Raw genomic sequence first — 21,083 nt, forward strand, 5'->3', positions numbered from 1 at the left:
TCAGTTCCGGTATAAAATCAGAAAGCTTTGGAGACACTACTATAGATTGATCATAGGTCTCGCAACAACAGAGACTTGACTGCACGTGATGGTTGTGGCATTTACTAACTAACCTTGCAGCTTAAGGTAAGCCACTTACTGAACTTCAGCCGATTCCTTCTTAAGAAAAGAAAATAAGGACATTATTAAGTATTTTGTAAGAATTTCAGAAGATATACTTAAGAACCTAGAATATCAAAGATCTACTATAAGTACAGGGTTGTTTTGGTTTGGTTTGGCTTTTGGTTTTTTTGTTTGCTTGTTTTGGTTTTTGTTGTTGTTGTTGTTGTTTTCGAGGCAGGGTTTCTCTGTGGCTTTGGAGGCTGTTCTGGAACTAGCTCTTGTAGACCAGGCTGGTCTCGAACTCACAGAGATCTGCCTGCCTCTGCCACCCAAGCCCTGGGATTAAAGAAGTGCGCCACCACTGCCTGTCTGTAAGTGCAGTTTTATATAAAGCTAACCTGCCATTACATTTGATGACAGATAGATAAAATGGAATTGTGTTTTAAAAAGTAGTGTTATTGACACAGAGGACCACTTTTCATTTTCTACTGTCTATAGAGTCATCCTAAGGGCCCCCTATGTGGCTAGAGAGTTCTTACGGAGGAATCAGTATCAGCAGATGATTGGCAGGGCGGGCCGTGCTGGCATCGACACTGTTGGTGAGAGCATTCTCATAGTGCAAGAAAGGGACAAGAAACAGGTAACCTTCCATCTGACCAGACTTCTGTTGTTGCCCTGTCTGTCTTTCTTTTCTTTCTTGGTCATCAGCTTAGCCCTTACATGAAAGCATCTCTTAAAAACTAAGTACCAATGATAAATGATATATCTTCTTGTATGGTTAAGACTTAGAAAAAAGTGGTTCAAATATTTTTATTTTTCAGACAATGAAAATATTTTTCTATTATTTTATAGAACATCTGTTAATTCTTGCTCTTTTGTTTCTTGTCATTTGGTTTTGTCTTGGCTTTGGAGGCGTCTGGGGCTTCCTGGGACCTGTACAAAGTGTAAGGCCTTTATGTGGAACATTGTTTAGCTGTAGTAGCAGCACAAAACTTAATACTGTTTTATCTTTCATAGGTCCTGGAACTGATAAACGGACCCCTGGAAAATTGCTACAGCCATCTTATTGAGGGATTCAGCAAGGGAATCCAGAGTTTGTTTCTGTCTTTAATTGGTTTGAAGGTATTTTTTAAGGTCTTCTTAACTGTGACAGCTATTACCTGACATAATAGAAGTTTTCAAAAATTCAGGCAAATTATAAAATATAAAATTATGTTAGCTTCTAGTATAACATGAAAAAGAACAATGTATGACATTAAAAAAACTAATCCTGGGACTGTGGAAAGGTGACTCAGAAGTTAAGAGTGTTGGCTGCTCTTCCAGAGGACCCAGATTCAGTTCTAGGCACCCATATGGCAGCTCACAACTGTCTATAACTCCATTTCCAGTGATCCAGTACCTTCATACAGAAATATATACAGGCAAACACCAATGCTCTTCAAATAAAAATAAATTAATCTTTTTTTTTTAAATACTCTAAATTTGGGTCTTTTTACTTCTTGTGTTAGAGGAGATACAAGAAATCAGATAATTGATATCTACCAAAAGTTATTTTATAGGACACAGTATTGTGGAGCTGTGCAACAAAGGGTCTGTATATTTGACCACCCATCACCTCTGCTCACATGAAGAGAGAGGTGTGCCTGTAACCTCTGACACATACCACACCTCAGTGCTGGACGGTTGCAGCAAGCCCCAGCTCTACACACGTGAAAGGCAGCAGCTGATGCTCTCCTGAGCGATGTTACCAGCCTGTGAGGCTCTGTAGGTGAGACATAGTGCGTGTGTTTTCACCACAATATTTTTGCCTTACGATGGGTTTACTAACACAACGTCCTAGAGATCTGTACAGCCTTTATCAAGTGTGAAAAATAATGAGATTAGGAATTAGATTGTTTTTTAGGGTTATTCTTTTAGATTTATTCTTGCGTTAACTTAATTTTGCCCTTTGCACAGCCAAGTACAGTTATCCACAAAGTAGTAAAAGCCAGAGTTTGAATTAGCTTTTTCTAACTGCAAAATCACTGTTCTTAGCTCATCATATAACCTGTCCTCATTACTATGAACATAGAAGTAGAAGTGTGAAGTATAACTGATAAAAGAATGTCACAAGTTTTGGTACCTTGCAGATAAATAGTTGGTTTTTTTTTTTTTTTTTTTTTTTTTTTTTTTTTTTTTGGAGGGGGCCGATGTTTTGAGACAGAGTTTCTCTGTATTGCTTTGGAGCCTATCCTGGAAGTAGCTCTGTAGCTCAGGCTGGACTTAAACTCACAGAGATCCACCTGCCTCTGCCTCCCAAGTGCTAGGATTAAAGACATGCGCCAACACCCGGCTGCAGATAAATAGTATATTATCCTTGCAGTATCACCTGCCCACCAATAATCATGAAAGGCCAAAGGAAGAAAAAGAATTGAGGTTGAAAGAGAGACCCTAGTTAAATTCAGAAGGAAGTGATAAGCCTTCCTAGGAAAGTAGGAAGCAAGAAAAGAAAGCTCACTGTAGTAATAGTTAGCAGGCTGGATACTGTAACATTAGAGAAGGCTGTGACATGGGTAGTTAGCAGACTAGATACTGTAACATTGGAGAAGGGCTGAAGATACTGAAGAGTGGATGGTTGGATGGGAAAAGTTGCCCAATCATATGGTGTTGATTGGGGGTAGTGGGGAGCATTCTATCAGGTATGTAACAGTTGTCACAGAGACTTGGTAAAAACAAGGTTCTGATACCAGCCAAGACTTGTGACTTGCACAGTCCAAGATCAGAGGCTCAGAGGATGAAAGTGGGCATCCCTAGAGACACAGATGATGGGAAGGGAGGGAAACTCCAGGAACAGAACATAGTAGTTACATCATGAGATTCAGGGGCCTGTTTGACACCCTGATAAACACCCTATGTTTTATCTTCACTCCATGCCAAGGATTCACACCCTTGAACCAAGTATAATTTCCATTTTACAAACACTGAACTGGAGGCAGAGAGCAGTAAGCTGCTCTCAACTGTAGACCTGCACTGCATACCTGGATCCCTTGCTGAATCCTCACTTTCCTGTCTTCTGATGGTTCCCTGTTCACTACCTGGCCTACCACACCCTGCAAGTAATGCTTCACATGGAGAAATAACAGACTATGAGTGATATGCCACCCTTTCCACTTCAACTTTGTCAGTGACTTCCTATTGCTATCAAAATTGAACCAATCGTGTCCCATGATACCTTTAATCCCAGCACTTGGGAAACAGAGGTAAGAAGACCTTTGTGGGTTCCAGTCCTGCTAGGACTACATAGTAAGACTCAGTCTTTAAAAAAAAAAAAATTTAAACCCCAAACCTGGGATCATGGTCACATACCTGTAATCTCAGTCCCCAAGAAAGGAGGCAGAAAAATCAGGAGTTGAAGGCCAGCTGGGATACATGAGACCCTGATGGGGGCTGTCCTTCTGTATGCTGTGAATATATGTTTCTCTTATTGGTTGATGAATACAGCTGTTTCAGCTAATGGACAGGCAGGATGTAGCCAGGCAAGAAGTATAGGGGGGGCTACTAAACTAGGGGAATTCTGGGAAGAGGAACACAAGTCACAAGAGAAGCCATGTAGCTACCGAGGAAGCCTTTACTGGTAAGCCAATACCATGTGGATATACACAGATTAATAGTTATGGGTTAATAATTAAGAGAGAGCTAGCCCATAAGAAGCCTGAGCCATCAGCCAGTTTATAATTAATATAAGGCTCCATGTGTTTATTGGGACTAAAGGGCTGCTGGACCAGGCGGGACAGAAACTTCCATCTACAAGACCCTGAGAGGAGTGCAAAGATGACTTGGAGATTGGTAAATAAGTCAAGCAAAGATGTTCCTTGCACCTACTCTACCTGGCCTTCTGTTACATCAACTGTAATCTGTCAGGAGAGAAGCAGTGTAGAAACTGTTGCTTATTTCTATTGCTGAGATAAAAAAAACCCATGGCCCAGACTTGTAGAATAAAGAGTTTATTTGGGCTTATGGTTCTAAAGGGTGAGGGTCCATAATGGTGGAGACAGGGTACAGCCGGTGGCATACATGTCTGCTGGGAGCTGCAAGCTCACAGCTCAAACTCAAGCAGAAAACAGAGCTAGCTCCAAATGGGAATGGGGTTCGGTACTTAAACCATCCAAGCCCACCCCAATAATATACTTCCTCCAGCAAGACCTCACCCAAGCAGCACTACTAACTAGACATCAAGCATTCAAATGCCAGAGACTATGGGAACCATCTTATTCAAACCACAGAGAAGCTTAAGTATGTTAGTGATCCACAAACTGAATATCAGTTCTAGGATATCTTATAAGTACATTTGAGTAGCCGAGTGTTGGTGGTGCATGCCTTTAATCCCAGCACTTGGGAAGCAGAGGCAGGTGGATCTCTGTGAGTTCAAGACCAGCCTGGTCTACGGAGTGAGTTCCAGGACAGGCACCAAAGCAATAGAGAAACACTGTCTTGAAAAACAAAACAAAAAAAAAGTGCATTTGAGCTTGATTGAATATTACAAATGATTGCTAATAAAAGGAAAAAGAGAAACAATAGGAAAATGAATGCCCCATAAAACCTGTATTATCACTCACATTGGTTATATAAAATGACTACTTAAATATTCCCATTTAAGTATCATCAGAGTTATAAGAGAGAGGTATTGATTGACCATCTTTTAATATGCTGATTTTGGTGATTTTTATCCATCTGAATATTAAATGCAGGATATGTTAGGATTGCTCTTGTGAGTTGTAAATGATGAAGGGAGGGATACACTTTTTAGAGCTGAAGGATCGCTCACATGGGTAGGAGAAGTGGCTGAAGAGAGGATTCCATAGGGGTCTGAGTGGACCTGGGGTAACCAGCTGGAGAGGTCAAAAAGATCGCAGCTTCGGAAGTAATATAACAACTAAACCCCATTTTAGGGCTGGAGGGTGGCTCAGAGGTTAAGAGCCAGTACTGATCTTGCAGAGTATCCAAGTTCAGTTCCCAGCACCCACATTGGGTGATTTATAACCACCTGTAACTCCATCTCCAGGGGATCCAACACCTGCCCTCCACAGACACCTGTACTCACGTGTACACATTTCACCACACAACAAGAATGCAACTAAAAATAATAAAATTGAAGCTAGGTGTGGTGGTGTATGCCTTTAATCCCAGCACTCAGGATGTAGAGGCAGGAGAATATCTGTGAGTTTAAGGCCAGCTTTGTCTACATAGTTCCATGACATCCAGAGTCTACACAAAGCAAGACATAATAATAATAAAGCATTATAATGAAAAATGTGTATAAAAAGTGTGAACATGATGATGTCTTTCCCCTTCACTTTTTTTCCATTAATTTTTTTAGTTGTGTAGATTTTGTGCTAATTTTTTCTTCAGATAGCTTTAAGATATGAAAGTGAATAATCTTGTTCATTGAACTAAAGAAATTTTTCTAATGATGTCCTGAATTCTTTCAGATTGCAACAAGTCTTGATGGCATATATCAGTTTATGAGTGGTACATTTTTCGGTGTTCAGCAAAAGGTCTTATTGAAAGAAAAGAGTCTGTGGGAAATAACTGTTGACTCACTGAGCTACCTGACAGACAAAGGACTTCTTCAGAAAGAGAGCTGCGGTGACACGGAGCATTGCTTCCGTGTCACAAAACTGGGCCAAGCGTCTTTTAAGGGTAAGTCTACATAAATCCCAGTGATTTCTAAGGGAATATGTTGGAAACAATAGAAACTAAGTTTTCTTTTTTATTGAATTTGTGATTTCATATTAGACACATATCAATCTTACAAGCTACTTCAGCTTTCAAAAGATAAAATATTTTGAATTGTAGATCATTGCACAGTGTACAGAGAAAGATGGCCATGCCTCCTTCCCACTTTCCTCCCTCAACAACACAGAGCTTAAATCCTGCCATGAATAATACCTGTGTATCTTACTTCAGTTCTCGTACATGCTATAAACAGGTTTAAGTTTTAATTTTTAAATAAGTAATTTCTGTTGTTCTGGAACTTGCTTTCTGCAAGATATATATCTGAAGAAAGCGTTTGTTTATTTCTTAATGAGTATATTATAATTTATTTACTGAAATACTACATGTCTGCTCTTTAAAAAAATCTTAGGGAAACAAATCTTCGGTTAGGGAGATGCTTCAGTCAGTAAATTGATTGCTATGCAAGCATAAAGACCAACTGAGTTCAAATCCCAGCACCCACATCAACAGCCAGGCATGGCGGTATGGGTCTATGATCTCAGCAATGGGGCGGTGGAGGCAGATGGGTCCCTGGAGCTTCCTGGCAAACCAGCCCAGCCAAATCAGTAAGCTCTTGACTTAGTGAGAGTCTGTCTTAAAGTCAGTAGAGCATGACTGTCTTAAAGTCAGAAGAACCTTCCTGCATCCTCTGGCACACATGTACACACATGGGGAAACTGTCTTAAGAAGTCAGGCTTGTGTTGTCACAAGTCTCACACAAACACACACCCCGTTCCCCTTTCACTCCTCAGGGACTTCCACCATTTCCACCGCAGTACATACTCTTCCAAACACATCCACCCACCACATAACATGTCAGCCTACTCTGACCACATATGTCACAGTGATCAAAAAGATCATGTCAATGGTGGTGTTATCGATCTCTTCCGTGTTTACACACGGGCAGTGCGTCCCCAGCAGGTGGCACCTGACTGTATTTTCTACATAGATCATGTGTATATATGTACATTGTTTACTTTTTAATGGAATTGTGCTTATAAAATAGAATGAATCCAAGGCATCATGCATGTTAAACAGACACACTCTTTTGTTTTTAAAATTGGGTTTTGATAGCCCAAGTAGCCCTTGAACTTGCGTCCTGCCTCAGCCTCCAAGTAGCTGAGATTATATGTGGGCCTGTACTAAGAGCCCAGACTCACTTTCCTTTTATACTATAGTCATCCATAATAGGACTGTAGCATAAATTATTTAATTATTTCTTATTTATAAACATTTGCATTGTTTGTGATTTTTCTAATTATAAACAGCTAAATGGTTTATAAAGTGGCATCTCTATTTTGGTTACACATTGAAATGGTTTTTTTTTTTCTTTTTGATTAGATTGTCAAAATTAGAGTAGTTATATAAAAACTGTCTAAAATTTGATACATACTATTTAAGTAACCTCCAAAATCATTACAAATACGAGAATTTGAAGTTACTAGTATAGTTAGCTAACTAGTACACAAGATTTAAATTAGGACCTGAACTCCAGTGTGGTGTAGAACAAGAGACCCTGGCTGAGATCCTCTGAAAACAAGAGTAACAAGTCTTTGTATTTGTTTATTTCCAGCCTTTCAAAGTATTTGTGTTATTTTATTACAGTACTACAGGCATAAACAGACCAGTATCATAGATATCTTTGTATATTTTGTGCACATTCATGTTATTTATGTAGGAATTATTCTAATTTACAAAGCCCAAGTATTCAATGTTTTTCTTATTATGACTTTTATGTTTTATTGTCTCTTAAAACTGAGAAAACTAAGACTCTGAGAGGTTGAATATATTTGTTCAAATTCAGACTAATCCAAACTGGCCTTTGGTTCTGGGTCTCATGCAAAGCAGTCTGGCCTCAGATTGCTGGGTACTTGTGGTTGATCTTCCCCTAGCCTGCCATCGGTGTATGCCGTCCAAGTGATGGGACAAACAGGCACAGTACACCTGGCTAAGAGTAGAGGCACTCACTTCCTGAATGTGTTTGTATTTCTTTAGGAGCAATTGACTTGGCCTATTGTGACACTCTGTACAGAGACTTGAAGAAGGGTCTTGAAGGACTTGTCCTGGAAAGCCTTCTCCATCTGGTCTACCTGACAACCCCCTATGACCTTGTTGCTCAGACTGAACCTGACTGGATGGTGTACTTCAGGCAGGTGAGAAAATGGGACTTTTCAGTATAGACTACTCTGGACTTTTGTCAAGTGATTGGCTATGGCCTCTTCTCTGTTGAAACATTCGGACTTGGGCCCTTCAGCTTTCAGAATTCTTTCTCGTCTTTATTTAGACTACTGTATATTAATTGTACAAAACTATAGGTCTTACTATAATATTTGCACACATATATGTCCTTCAAGTTCTTTTAAATATTTATTTGTGTGTATATTTGTACATCATGTGTAGTCAGAGGTCAATATTAGGTGTCACTCTTCAGGAGCCATCCACCTTGGCTTTTGGTTTTTTTTGGGGGGGGGATTGTTTGTTTGTTTTGAGACAGGATCTCTCACTGGGACGTGGAGCTAGGCTGAGTGGCAAATGAGCTCCAGGGTCCACCACACCTAGCCTTTTACCTGGGTTCTCAGGGTTGAACTCAGGTCCTCATGCTTGTGTTAGAACTTTACTGAGCATCTCCCAGCTTCTCAGAGAGTATTTATTTTATAGCCAGTAATGCAGGGAGCTGGCTCTGTATGTAATAAAACCATCTGGTAAAGTAAGGTGTTATAAGTTTTTTCTCCTGTGAACAGGCTGGCTGAATGACCACTCAAGATGACAGTTGGTAAAAAAAATGGTGGCTGACTTCCCCCTAACTCCATGACTTTAAGGACTGAACCCAAGCTTTGCGTATAATAAGTGTGTGTTGTGCCTTGGAACTGCACTCAAGCCCCTAGCCTACAGCTTTCTAATGTCAGTAAATTAACTTGTATAGCATCATTTTTAGCCATTGCATGAGTCTTTGAAGTGGTGCTGAGTGACACAGTCACTTTCAAACCCTTTCCTCTTGTCTTCTTAGCTCACTCCAGTATCAAACATAAGCACAGTCCATAAAAAGTGCTTGTGACCATGTCTTCATGCACAGTGCTACAAGTGATGGAGATGTGTTCTGAGGATTGCAGTAAGACACGGTCATCAGAGTGTGCTTACACTCCAAGGCAGCTGTGCAACTCTAGGCCGTGTAATTTTATGGAACCACCATCATATGTATACTCTGGTGTTGACGAAATATTGTTCTGCTTAGGATGATTCTATGCAGCATGTTATCTTCTGGTTCTATATTTTTAAAACTTGTAATATTTGTAAATAAATGTCATGGGTCTCTTTCCTGTCCGTTACAATTATGAAAATGTGACTTAAAAGTTAATACTGGATTTGGCTCCAGTGACAGACTGTTAAAGCTACAGTTTTATGTTTTTCGTGTGTTTATTCCTTTTCTGTGTAGTTTAGCCAACTCAGTCCAGCAGAGCAAAATGTGGCTGCTCTTCTTGGAGTCTCCGAAAGCTTCATTGGGAAGAAGGCATCAGGGCAAGCCATCAGAAAGGTGTTGTGTCTCTCTGTTTTCTAATAATGAACTAAAGCCACTCAGCAAAATTAGTACAGCATCTCAATTACTGACCTGATCTTTTTGTCCCCAGAACTTAGGAGGTAGAGGTAGGCAGATTTCTGTGAGTTCAAGGCCAGTATGATCGACATAATGAGACCCTGCTCAAAAAAGAAACAAACAAACAAGCAAACAAAAAACCAGAAGTTCCCAGTTTAATCCTTGGAGTATATAAAGCATTTTAGAAGACTGAAGTGGATATGCTAAGATTCTTTTGTGTTGTATCTTATATTTTACTATTTTAAAGTTCAGTTACTATGACAAGAGGTAGTGGAGGTATGATCATCATACTTGATATACATATGAGCAATGTCATAATAAAATTTTGGATGACAAATAATACTCTAGTCAAAAAAAGAAAATGAATGTAGATCTTAACAGTAGATGCTGATTGTTTGGTATAAGCATATGTTAATTATAAAGCAAATAGTGTCATCCTCATGTATTGGAACAAAACAAAACTCAGTCTAATGACTACTCAATAGCTCTTTGGTAATCATCCAGTTTCTTAAGCTAGTGTCATTTTCCACTCAACGCGCGCACTGTGTCCTTTTTAAGTTTCATTGCTATTTCAATTTCTACTTAAACATAATTGTCTTACCTACCATTTCCTACATATATTTAAATATATGTAGACAGCTCTAATTTTATTTTAAATATTGACGACAGCTTTCATTTTCTTCTGTACTCAGAGCTGCAGCTGTCCCAACCACTCCCAAAAGTTGGCTTCTGACTTCTTCATGTGCACCATGCACACATGCACAAGTACTCATAGTTACACACACATGCACAGTACTCATAGTCACACATACACATACACAAGTACTCATAATCACACACATGGAATTAAAAAAATTTTAAGCTGTACCTACTTCTTTAAAATCTTCTTGTGTGTGGGGGGGGGGTATATGTGTACATTCGTGTGGTGTGAGTGTGCATGTGTGTGTGGTATGTGTGTACGTGTGTGTGTGTGTGTGTGTGTGTGTGTGTCTGCATTCTTGCCTCGGTACTTGTGAAGGTCTGGGAGCAGCTCTGTGGAGTTGGTTCTCTCCCTTTTATGAGGTTCACATCAATGAACCTCAGATGGTCAGGCCTGCACAGCAAGTGCTTCATCCACTGAGCCGTCTCACCAGCCCCTATCCCCTGTATCGACATTTCCTGCAAATGCTTGAAACTATCATTAAAGCATCTACCTGTCCATTTAATAATTCTATCCTTTCTCCTAGCTTTGGAATTACATTCTAAGCAAAGCCTCCATTAACACGGCAAATTAAAAAGCTATCTTTTCCTACCAAGTATTCAACATAGTTTTTCAGCTTAAGGCTTTTAAAAGGATGGTCCATTATATACAAGCTGAGTCTGTAATTCAGAATCCACTGATATATCTCAGTTGTTTGTTTGTTTGCTTGCTTGTTTGTTGAGACAGGGTTTCTCTGTGGTTTTAGAGGCTGTCCTGGAACTAGTTCTTGTAGACCAGGCTGGTGTCCAACTCACAGAGATCTGCCTGCCTCTGCCTCCCGAGTGCTGGGATTAAAGATATACACCACCACCACCCAGCTCTCAGTGTTTTTTTTTATATCATATTTATGTTTTTCTTTTCAGACTGGAACTTGCTATGTAACTCAGGTCTTGATCCTCCTACCTAAGGCTCAAAGTGCTAGGATTATTGGCACACCCTCTTGCCCAACCAATGTATTTTAGAACTACTTCTATTTCTTAAGTTAGCTTGATACTAGTGGGGTTTTTTTCCCCAAAAAAATTAGATCACTAGCATCACTGGCCAAAGTAGAATCACAGAATAGAAACTGTCACAGGAAACCTTTTCCTGTCTCTGTTTCTGCTTTGGGAACACTGATTGTCATGGCCATGTGAAAGCCATAGTGTTATTTCCTTGAGGTTTATAGTATAGGCAAGCTTACCATTTAGCTACCTGCGTTTGTCTAGCTTCCATTCACAGGAAAATGCAGTTTACAAGCAGCATAGTCAATATGGAGGTCTCCCTGCTCTCCGGCAGAACACTGGCCCCTGGGAGGCGAAAAGGCAGCTTAACTCCACATGACTCCATAGCCAGTACTGGTTCAAACTTTGAGTGTCTGACCATGAGTAGTTTATTTTAGGCATATTTAATTAAGGACAGCACAATTTGGTGAAAATATTCCTAATGATAAATAACTCAATCCTGGGTTCTGTAGACTGACTGAGAAAAAGCCGGCTCATTGATGAGTACAGAGGTCACCAGGCTATTAGGCATATCTGCTCCCAGCCTTCTGTGTGTGAAATAGGTTGTTTGTGCTTGAAGGGACAAGCCTGTGTATGGAACATTGCTGGTCCCTAGGGTTTCTGTGTAAGCACAGGGACCTCCAGGCCCGGCACTCCTGCCCCCCTCATGTTGATTTTCTAATGCCACTGTCAATGGGATGACCAGCCAGGCTGCATCTCAGTGACAGAGTACTCCCTTTTGCATATGTGAGGCCCCTGGCTCAGTTCCTAGCAGTTCAGGAGGCTGGATCTGAAGTCACAGTATGGGCCACACTGTCTTCCTGGGTAGGCTGCAAGAATTCTCTCATGTTCTCCTAGCTGTGTGGCTTGAGCGAGGCAGCTCTGTGGCGCACAGGCACATCTCTAACCTGAGTCTCGCTTCTGTGTCTCCTTGTACTTTGCCCCTTTTATAAGAATTCCAGTTGGTGAGTTCAAGGCCCATGGTGAATCCTGGTTGGCTTCATTTACAAGTCCTGAACTAACCGCTACATGTGAACTAACCTCATCTGCAAAGGTCCTCTTCCCAACTCATCACAGTCTCGGGTGCCCTGTGCTAGATACCTGAGCATTTCAGTCCACTACCCCCAACCCTGCAGAGGGAGTATAGTTTACACTGGAAGCAGCTTAATCTCCATATGACCAGAAAAATGGGAGAGTTGAACCAAATTACATACTGCTTTTGTGAACTCCTGTTCTTGCTAACCTGCAATATAGTTTCATTCACCTTACCTTTTGCCCGTCTCCCAACTGAGTTTATTTGATTTTGTCTTTCTAGAAGGTGGACAAGAACATTGTCAACAGGCTCTATCTGTCCTTTGTCCTGTATTCCTTGCTGAAAGAAACCAACGTTTGGAGTGTGTCTGAGAAGTTTAATATGCCCCGGGGACACATACAAAACCTGCTCACTGGGGCTGCCTCCTTCTCATCCTGTGTGTTACATTTCTGTGAGGTAATTCAGTTAAATGTGTGATACACACTTCTGGTCTCATTTTAACTCTTATTAAAACTCATAAAGCAGTTGTCAGTCGGTCTCTGCTCTCTGCTGACTATGTTACTTCAAAGCATGCAGATCATTTAAAGCATTCCTTTGTTTCTGCCTGTTTACAAGATTACTTGTGAACTTGTAAAGCTTTTGGAGTGTGAGCTTATGGAATGGTGCAAAAATTACTGAGTCAACTAAAACGCTTATGTCAGTGAAAGGTGCAGAGTTAGCCTGTTGCCAGGACCACTGCTAATAGTTCCAAGCTGTCTGTTACAACCTGTGGCTTCCATGTGGTGACTCATGAGTGATGGGTGGTTGGTAAGTTACCAGCTTCTGTGTGATTACTCGGTACCATGTTTCCTGGCTAGCCACAGTGATGTACACATTTGTTTCTAGTGCCTGGCAGGCAGACAGGGGTCTACATCAAATATAGGGGTTTTACATATACATATACTTAATATGTGAATATAAATAACTTTTTGGGTTTTTTTTTTTTTTTTTTTTTTTTTTTTGAGACAGGATTTCTCTATGTAGCTTTGGAGTCAGTCCTGGAACTCACTCTGCAGACCAGGATGGCCTCAAACTCACAGAGATCCACCTGTCTCGGCCTCCCAAGTGCTGGGATTAAAGGAGTGTGCCACCACTGCCCAGCAAATAAACCTTATTTACATATGCATTTGAAGTAGATTAGTTTAAAGCTAGAAAACTATAGAATTTCTTTAAGTAGCACAGCAAATCTTACCGGAGTTTGCTGCCTAAATAATGTTTAATTGACATATCAAACAAGCTGTTTTTTTTTTTAATTTTTTATTTGTTTTTATTTTATGTGCATTGATGTTTTGCCTGTATGTATGTCTGTGTGAGGGCATCCCGTCTCCAGGAACTGAAGTTACAGACAGTAGTGAGCTGCCATGTGGGTGCTGGGAATTGAACCCTGGTCCTTTGGAAGAGCAGCCAGTGCTCTTAATCACTGAGCCATCTCTCCAGCCCCAAACAAGCTGTTTTTGCCAGGTTTTAATTTCAGTTTTCTTTCTATCCTATCTTAAACATCTGTAGTCTGTGCATATGTATAATAATGAAGGGTGATTAGTGTGTTTTTAATCTTTAACTCTGTCCTGTTTGAGGAATCTGTGTAAGTGGTGTGAGACAGTACGGCAGCTGTATTAATGAAGATGGTTTTTAACTACAGTTAACAGTGAAAACTCGGTGACGTTTCTCCCGTGTAATAGGAAGGCCTGCACCAAGGCAGCTCAGCATTTGTTTATCTGTCCTACAGCATCTTTTCACTCTGTTAGTGTGGGGCTCCTTTCTCTGTGACTTCAGGATGATATCATGTGTTCTTACCATGATAGCCAAAGCCTAGAAAGGGACCTTTAAAACATTCCCAACATGTATTTAGTGTATGTATTTGCAGGATACCAAACTCAGCATTCAGTAGTGGGGAGGCAGTGCACATTGTATGTGCATGTGTGTGCATGTGTGGGTGCATATGTGTGTATTTGCCACAAGTGCATGTGGAGGTCAGAGGTCAATATCAGAAGTGTCTTTCTCAATTGCTTCTCCATCTTAGTTTCTGAAACAAGGTTTCTAGCTGAACCTGGAGCTCACCATTTTGGCTATACACCCACATAGACATGAGCTGCTTTGCTGCGGCTGTTCTGGGGTCACAGGTGACGTAGGCCACTGCACTTGGTTTTTATGTTGGTGCTGAGGCAGCTCATGCTTGTGCAGCCCTCACTCACTCAGCGCTGGCTCCCAGCCCTAAAGTGTATATCTTAAAAAGATAAGCTGATGTTCAGTGCTCTCTGTTCATATTTCCTGTTTTTATTAGCTTAGCACATGTTTCCTTGAATATTATTACACTGAGTTTGAATCTTCCCTAATTTAATCCTCCATGTCTGGGATAATTCCCAGAAGCAAGAACTGTGGTCACTTGACAAGCAAAGCCATACATCCACTCCTTATGCTTTTGATTAGAAATAACTTGGTTTTTATTTTTATTTTCAGTCTTCTTCCTCCCTCAAAAAAACGTGTTCATCAAGCCCCCAGGTGCCTACCGCGCCTCCTTGTCATTGCACTTAGGGTCATCCTCTCCCCTCGCAACACCCAAACTTCAGGAAATCTTAGCGGTAACTTGCTCAGTTTAACATTTGATGTGTCCTTGTCTTCCCAGGAGCTGGAGGAGTTTTGGGTTTACAAAGCCCTGTTGGTAGAACTTACCAAGAAACTGACGTACTGCGTGAAGGCGGAGCTAATCCCGCTCATGGAAGTGACCGGTGTCCTAGAGGTCAGCCTTGTCCTGGCTCCCTGCTCAGGTTCCTTCTGCTAATGGGAAAATTAGGTTTTACGGTTCTCTGAAGTGTCACTGCAAAATGGGTATTAGAGTCTGATTGCTCCAGGTTCTAAGAGAAACAGAACCTATAGAATCAATATATGTAAGCGAAGGGGCTTGATAGATTGTCTGACAATGCTGGGTCGTCCAGCGGTGGAAGTCTCCACACTGGAGAGGCTGCTCAGAACCTGAGACTGGATGCATGGCAAGCCGTTCTGGTCTGGTGTGGAAAGCTGGGGATTCCCAGAAGGCTGCGGGTCTTCGTGTCAGGTCGAGGTTGAAGAAGCTGGGTTCTCTTCAGTGAGGAATAGTGAGTGATAGCGGCAGCAACAGTGTAGACACACTGAGCAGCAGAGAGCAAAGATGGGCGGGCAGATCATCCCTGCTTCCTTACCTCAGGCCTTTTTCTGTCTGGTCTGCTGCCTTTTCCAGGGGAGGGGAATGGTCTTCCCCTTCCATCAGTCCTCCCAGAAGACCCCGTGCCGACCTCCTAGGTAAGAGACTCCAGTGATGCCAGACCACATGGCTAGAAGTCTTTTTTCTTGTTTTTCAATAAAATGATGCAATGGCCTGCCAGAAAGCCATTGCTAATTGAAAAACAAATACAATGAAAGATCCTGGTTATGAAAAAAATGAATGTATATCCTGCCTTCTGTCACTTTGTACCCAGTGCAGTGCTGTCTGGGTGGCAGGAAGGCCATTGACCTTCTCTAAGACAGTAGGCAGGAACTGTCCTCAGTGGGCTCTCGGCTTCCTGTATCAACGACCCTCAACGTCAGCCCCTCATGTCTTCAGCTTTTTGTTCTGTTTAGGAAGCACACCCGCTTGCCTACTTCTGTGGTCCCAAGTGGGTAGGTAGTAAGCGTATTTGAAGGGTACTAGGCTAGAACTTAAAGACATGAGGTGCCGCTCTCACAAGCACCTGACTGGTTTGCATTCCTAGTTTTAGCACATCAGCTGACTTCCACTGTGTGGCAAACTCCCCTGAGTCAGACCAGACTCCAAACGCATCCTCAAAATTCTGCCATATGCTGCTGGGTTATCTCTTCATATTTGCATTGTTATCTTTGTCTACTCCCATCTGTGGCATGTGGATTTTTTTATAATCCCAAATACTTAAAGTATTGATTTTTCTTTAATCCCTTAGGGTCGAGCAAAGCAGTTATACAGCGCAGGTTACAAAAGTGTAATGCACTTGGCCAATGCCAACCCAGAAGTGCTTGTGCGGACAATTGGCCATCTGTCCAGGCGCCAGGCCAAGCAGATTGTGTCCTCAGCTAAGGTGAGCAAGCTCTGAAAATATGCCGCAGCATCATGTGCTTATGTTGTAGGTATCAGAGCAAGTAGTCTGCATCGTGTAATAGTATTGTCAGGAAACTTGCTCAGGGTGGAGGGAAGGCTCAGAGGCTAGGGCACAAAGGCTGCCCCTCCAAAGGACTACAGGCTCCATTCCAGCACCCACGTGGCTCACTTATACTTTGTAGCTGTAGTTCTAGGGGATCTCTTGCCTCCTGATCTCTCAGGGCACCACATACATGGTGCACAGACATAGATGCATCAAGCACCCATACACATAAAGCAAAATCTAAATTTAAAAACAACAACAAACTCATGTAACCAGAATTTGTAGGTACAGATACTGTGCCTGCTGTTGACAGGGTTGCTGAGAAGAGGAGAGAGACACCATAAAAATTAACACCCTTTCAAGGGTTCCTTGAAACACAACAAGGGGACCTGGCAGTCCTGCAGCCTCCCACACCAGCCTCCTCACAGGTCATATGCTGTCCGCCCTCCCCCATCCCCTCCAGCATCCTCACAGGTCATATGCTGTCCGCCCTCCCCCATCCCCTCCAGCATCCTCACAGGTCATGCAGCCCGCCCCGCCACCCCAGCCTCCTCACAGGTCATATGCTGTCCGCCCTCCTCCCCACCTCCAGTCTCCTCACAAGTTATGCAAGCCCTGCCTACAGCCTCCTGACAGAAGTCCTTTCCTCAGCCCAGCAGCCAGTCTTCAGCTTGCAAACTCCTTCACTGGCCAGGAGCTTTCAGCCTCCAGAATCAGGTTCTTGTTGGTTTGGATACTTTTAGCATTACCAAAATCATCCCAGTATGTTGGGGTTAAATTTTACCTCTTCAAATGTCTGCCATTTCATCTGGCATACTGCCCTTCAGAGCCAGGCCTTTCTTTCTTTCTTTGTGTAGTTTTTCACATGTTTGAAGCAAGAGTGTCTTTTCTATATTATATTAAGTTCTTTAAGCCAGCCACTGTCTTCAGTTCCCTTTCAAGTCTGCCATTGTACTCGTGTTTGTGTGGGTGAAGCCATTACATAGCAATTTAGGATTATGTCGTCCTTGGTCACAATTGCATAAATTGCTCAGCTTTTTAAAACTCCATTGTTGCATTATTGTGCTGATTAGTCTTATGTCAACTTGACACACAAACTAGAGTTATCTGGCAGGAGGGACCCTCAACTGAGAAAATGTGTCCAGGATCCAGCTGTAACACGTTTTCTTAATTAGTGACTTTCAGCAGAGGGCCCAGTCCATTGTGGGTGATCTTCACCCTTCGCTGGTCATCCTGGATTCTGTAGAAAAGCACCCTGGCTCCTGCCTCCAAAATCCCTGTATTTGATTCCCTTCAATGATAAACAGTAATAGAAGTGTAAGCTGAGTAAACCCTGTCTTCGTTAGTGTTTCTATTGCAGAGACACCATGACCGCAACAACTCTTCAAAGGAAAACATTTCATTGGGGCTGGAGGGCTGGCGTACAGTTCAGAGCTTTAGTCTGTTATTGTGGTGGGAAGCAGGGCAGTGTGCAGGCAGACATGGTGCTGGAGAAGGAGCTCAGAGTTCTACTTCTTAATCTGCAGGCAGCAGAAGCAACTGTGTGCTACACGGGCCAAGGAGTCCTCAAAGCCCACCCCACAGTGACACTACTTCCTCCATCAAGGCCAAACCTCCCAGTAGTGCCACTCCCCCTTTCCTTTCAAACCACCACAAGCCTGTTCCTCCCTAAGTTGCTTTTTGGTCATGGCATTTTGTTATAGCAATAGAAGCAAGCCCTAACTGAGATAGTTATTGTCATTATGTGAAAGAGAATTGCTAAAAAATACATTTCTTGCTCACGTTTTTCAGTGGTGCTCACATATGAGCATTGCCTCATTTGATCTTTGCATCCATCCTGTAAGGGAGACAGTTTAGATGTTTACAGCTGCAGCTCCAAGACAGACTGTGTCCAGTAGACCAGGCGTTACTGGATGGGTAGGGACAGCCTGCAGTCATCACCTCTACAGCACCTAGCACACTCCCAGCTGATAGCACCTGTGCAACACGCTTGCAGGAATACATGACAAGGCCCAAAGAAATCAAGTGGTTTACACGAGGAAACAGTGAGTGGTAGGGGTCAGACTGTATTCCTAGGAGCCAGTGGTGTCTGCAGGGGCCATACTTCTGCCTTCAGCACTCAGCCATGCTCAGGACACGGCTCTGGTCTCAGCCCAACACCCAGTCCAGCTCTTGCCTCTCCCACTTTCCAGCCAGCTCATTCTACTTCCTTACAAACGTTTGAGGTTGGCAGTGTTCTGTGTCTCATGATACTGACATACAGATTTCTTATGGATTTTGTATTGTCACTGCTGATCTGTGTAGGGTTTGGGGGAGGTTTTTTGGGTTTTGTCATCATCATCATTGTTAGCATTGTTATTATTATTATTATCATTATTTTAAAGACAGGGTCTCACTGTGTAGCCCAGTCTGGCCTTGAACTAACCGATATTCTCAAGTGCTGGTATTAAAGACATGTGCCACCACTCTCAGTTTATGATCTGTGTAGGCTTTTTGTTTGTTTGTTTTGTTTTCTGAGGTTGAGTTTTTCTGTGTAGTCCTAACTGTCCTGGAACTCCCTTTATAGACTGGACTGAATTTGAACTCACAGGAATTTGCCTGCCTGTTTCCGGAGTGCTGGGATTAAAGGCGTGTGTCACTACCACCCAGAGATCTGTGTGGTTTTTAGAGAATATTATGGGACATTTATATGGTTACCATTACCTCAGATATTGGAAAGCCAGGCTTATATGCCTTTCCTAATTAGAGAGCATGCCTTACCTAATTAGAGAGCATTTTTTTTTTTTTCTTTTTCATTTCCGCTTTGTTTCTTAGGATTTTTCCCTTTATGAAGTTTTTGCTAAGCTTTTTTATTATAAACAGTATTACAAAGAAATTTCTTGCTCTCTAGACAAATCCCACCTGCAACTAATCCCAGCATTTTGCTTCTGATGTTTAGAAAACAGAAAGAAGCCACTGCTCATCAGTTGTTTATTGAAATCTTCTAAATGCCATTTTTGTTTTGTGTTTTGAGTCAATGACTTGGGCTGGATTTGGAACTAAGAGATCCCTCCTGCCTCTGCCTCCTGTGTGGGAACTAAAGGCAGGACAGCACACACCATATGCACTGTGCTTAAGGGTCCTTTCTTCATTGAACATTAACCATACTTCCAGACATGTCGGCATGCATATTCAGGGCCTTGAGGTGGGAAGATCACAAATTGGAGGCCAACCTAGACTACATAGTGAAATCCCATCTCAAAAACACGGGAAGGGGGTGGAGAGGTGGCTCAGTGGTTCCTCCAGGGAGGGGACCTGAGGTCCTATTTCCAGCACCCATATGGCCACCACAACCATCTGTAATGGCAGTTCCAGGGGATCCGGCAGCTCTTCTGGCCTCCAGGAACACATGGTATATGCATGGATATTCAAACAAAATACCCATACATGTTAAATAATTAGCTAAGTAATTAAATCAAAAAAATACAGGAGGGAAAAATGAGGAGAGGGAGGGGGATAGATCAGACTGTGTTCACTTTAGAAGCTTTCCTAGAAAAGTCTCCTTGTATGTAAATACAAGTTTCCAGAGCTAATTAAATATATATGTACATGATAACAGTTTCAAGAGGTAATTATATTTTACAAAATTCTCTGGAATTTTATAGACTATGAGTCTTTTGTGAAGCGAACCTTTGAGTGTAGGAAGAGCTCCATTGTCTTTGGTACACCGAACACTGTGATCAGCTAACACGGTTTTTAACAGAATTCCTCGGCTTCATTTACTAGAATCACCTGCACTTAAGTGGTTATTTTTCAGTCTCACTATTTTAGTTCTAATATTAGATACTGATGTGTCAGGCTCAGGTTTTTGGCAGACATAAAAATGTTGGCAACTGGGTTTTTATTGCAGATGCTGTTGCATGAAAAGGCAGAGGCTTTGCAAGGAGAAGTTGAAGAATTACTGAGGTTGCCTCCAGACCTCCCTGGACTGGGGGTTCCTAACACTGAAGAGACGTGAAACCGTGCTGGGAACACAGCTGTTTGATAGGGCATTGCCTGAGGCCCTGGGTGAAACCCTCAGTACCTCCAAGAAAGAAGAAGCTAAAGAGGTTATAGTCGGCTTGGTGGTGAACATTTGTTAACTCCAGCACTTGGGAGGTAGAAGCAGGAGATTGAATATTAAAAGTCATCTTCAACTACATCTAGAGCTGGAGGCCAGCCTGAGCTAGGAGTCCCTCTCAAAAAACAGAAAACCCACAAAGCTATCTTCAAATTTGACTTATTTATTATACATATATATTATTATTGAAGATTCTCTACAAAGCTATCTTCAAATTTGACTTATTTATTATACATATATATTATTTTTGAAGATTCTCTCTATAAATGAAATGGGTATTTTAGTTATACATTAAAGAGTGTGGATGAACTCTCAGAAGGGCCTCTGGATGACTGAGTCTACTATCACCTGTAAGTGCTGTACTGTCCCACAAATAACCCATCTTCTTCCCTGCCTTTGAATTGTAGCTCCCCCCTCCATGGACCCCCAGCCTAGCTTCCTGGCCACATCTTTCACTGTTTTCCTGCCTTTTCCCCAGTGTTGTGTGTCTGCTAAACACACACTGATGGTGAACTGTACCTCAGCCTTGTCTCTCGTTTCTGTCATCAAATGGGACCAAAGGTACCAGGACTTGCCTTGTCATTTCCACACCCTGTCTGTCCTAGCCAGTGCGTGTTA

The 21,083-nt window shown here is 42.0% G+C and overlaps 1 protein-coding gene across 2 annotated transcripts in view; it reads left to right on the plus strand.

Annotated features, from left to right (window-relative positions):
* Positions 1–20,641, plus strand: part of Helq (helicase, POLQ like) — a 37,159-nt gene extending 16,518 nt beyond the window's left edge. The window contains exons 10-18 of one of the 2 annotated variants that reach the window (XM_051198116.1): positions 601–742; positions 1,120–1,224; positions 5,571–5,781; positions 7,852–8,009; positions 9,290–9,388; positions 12,483–12,656; positions 14,863–14,976; positions 16,169–16,303; positions 20,256–20,641. In XM_051198116.1, coding sequence (XP_051054073.1) covers positions 601–742; positions 1,120–1,224; positions 5,571–5,781; positions 7,852–8,009; positions 9,290–9,388; positions 12,483–12,656; positions 14,863–14,976; positions 16,169–16,303; positions 20,256–20,363 — 1,246 coding nt within the window. In that variant the 3' untranslated portion in view covers positions 20,364–20,641. Of the gene's footprint in view, positions 1–600; positions 743–1,119; positions 1,225–5,570; positions 5,782–7,851; positions 8,010–9,289; positions 9,389–12,482; positions 12,657–14,862; positions 14,977–16,168; positions 16,349–20,255 lie in introns of both variants that reach the window. The other variant, XM_051198117.1, reaches the window with a different exon arrangement.
* Positions 20,642–21,083: the final 442 nt, after the last annotated feature.

Source organism: Phodopus roborovskii, unplaced genomic scaffold (genome assembly GCF_943737965.1).
Source record: "Phodopus roborovskii unplaced genomic scaffold, PHOROB, whole genome shotgun sequence".
In the NCBI taxonomy this organism is placed as follows: Eukaryota; Metazoa; Chordata; class Mammalia; order Rodentia; family Cricetidae; genus Phodopus; species Phodopus roborovskii.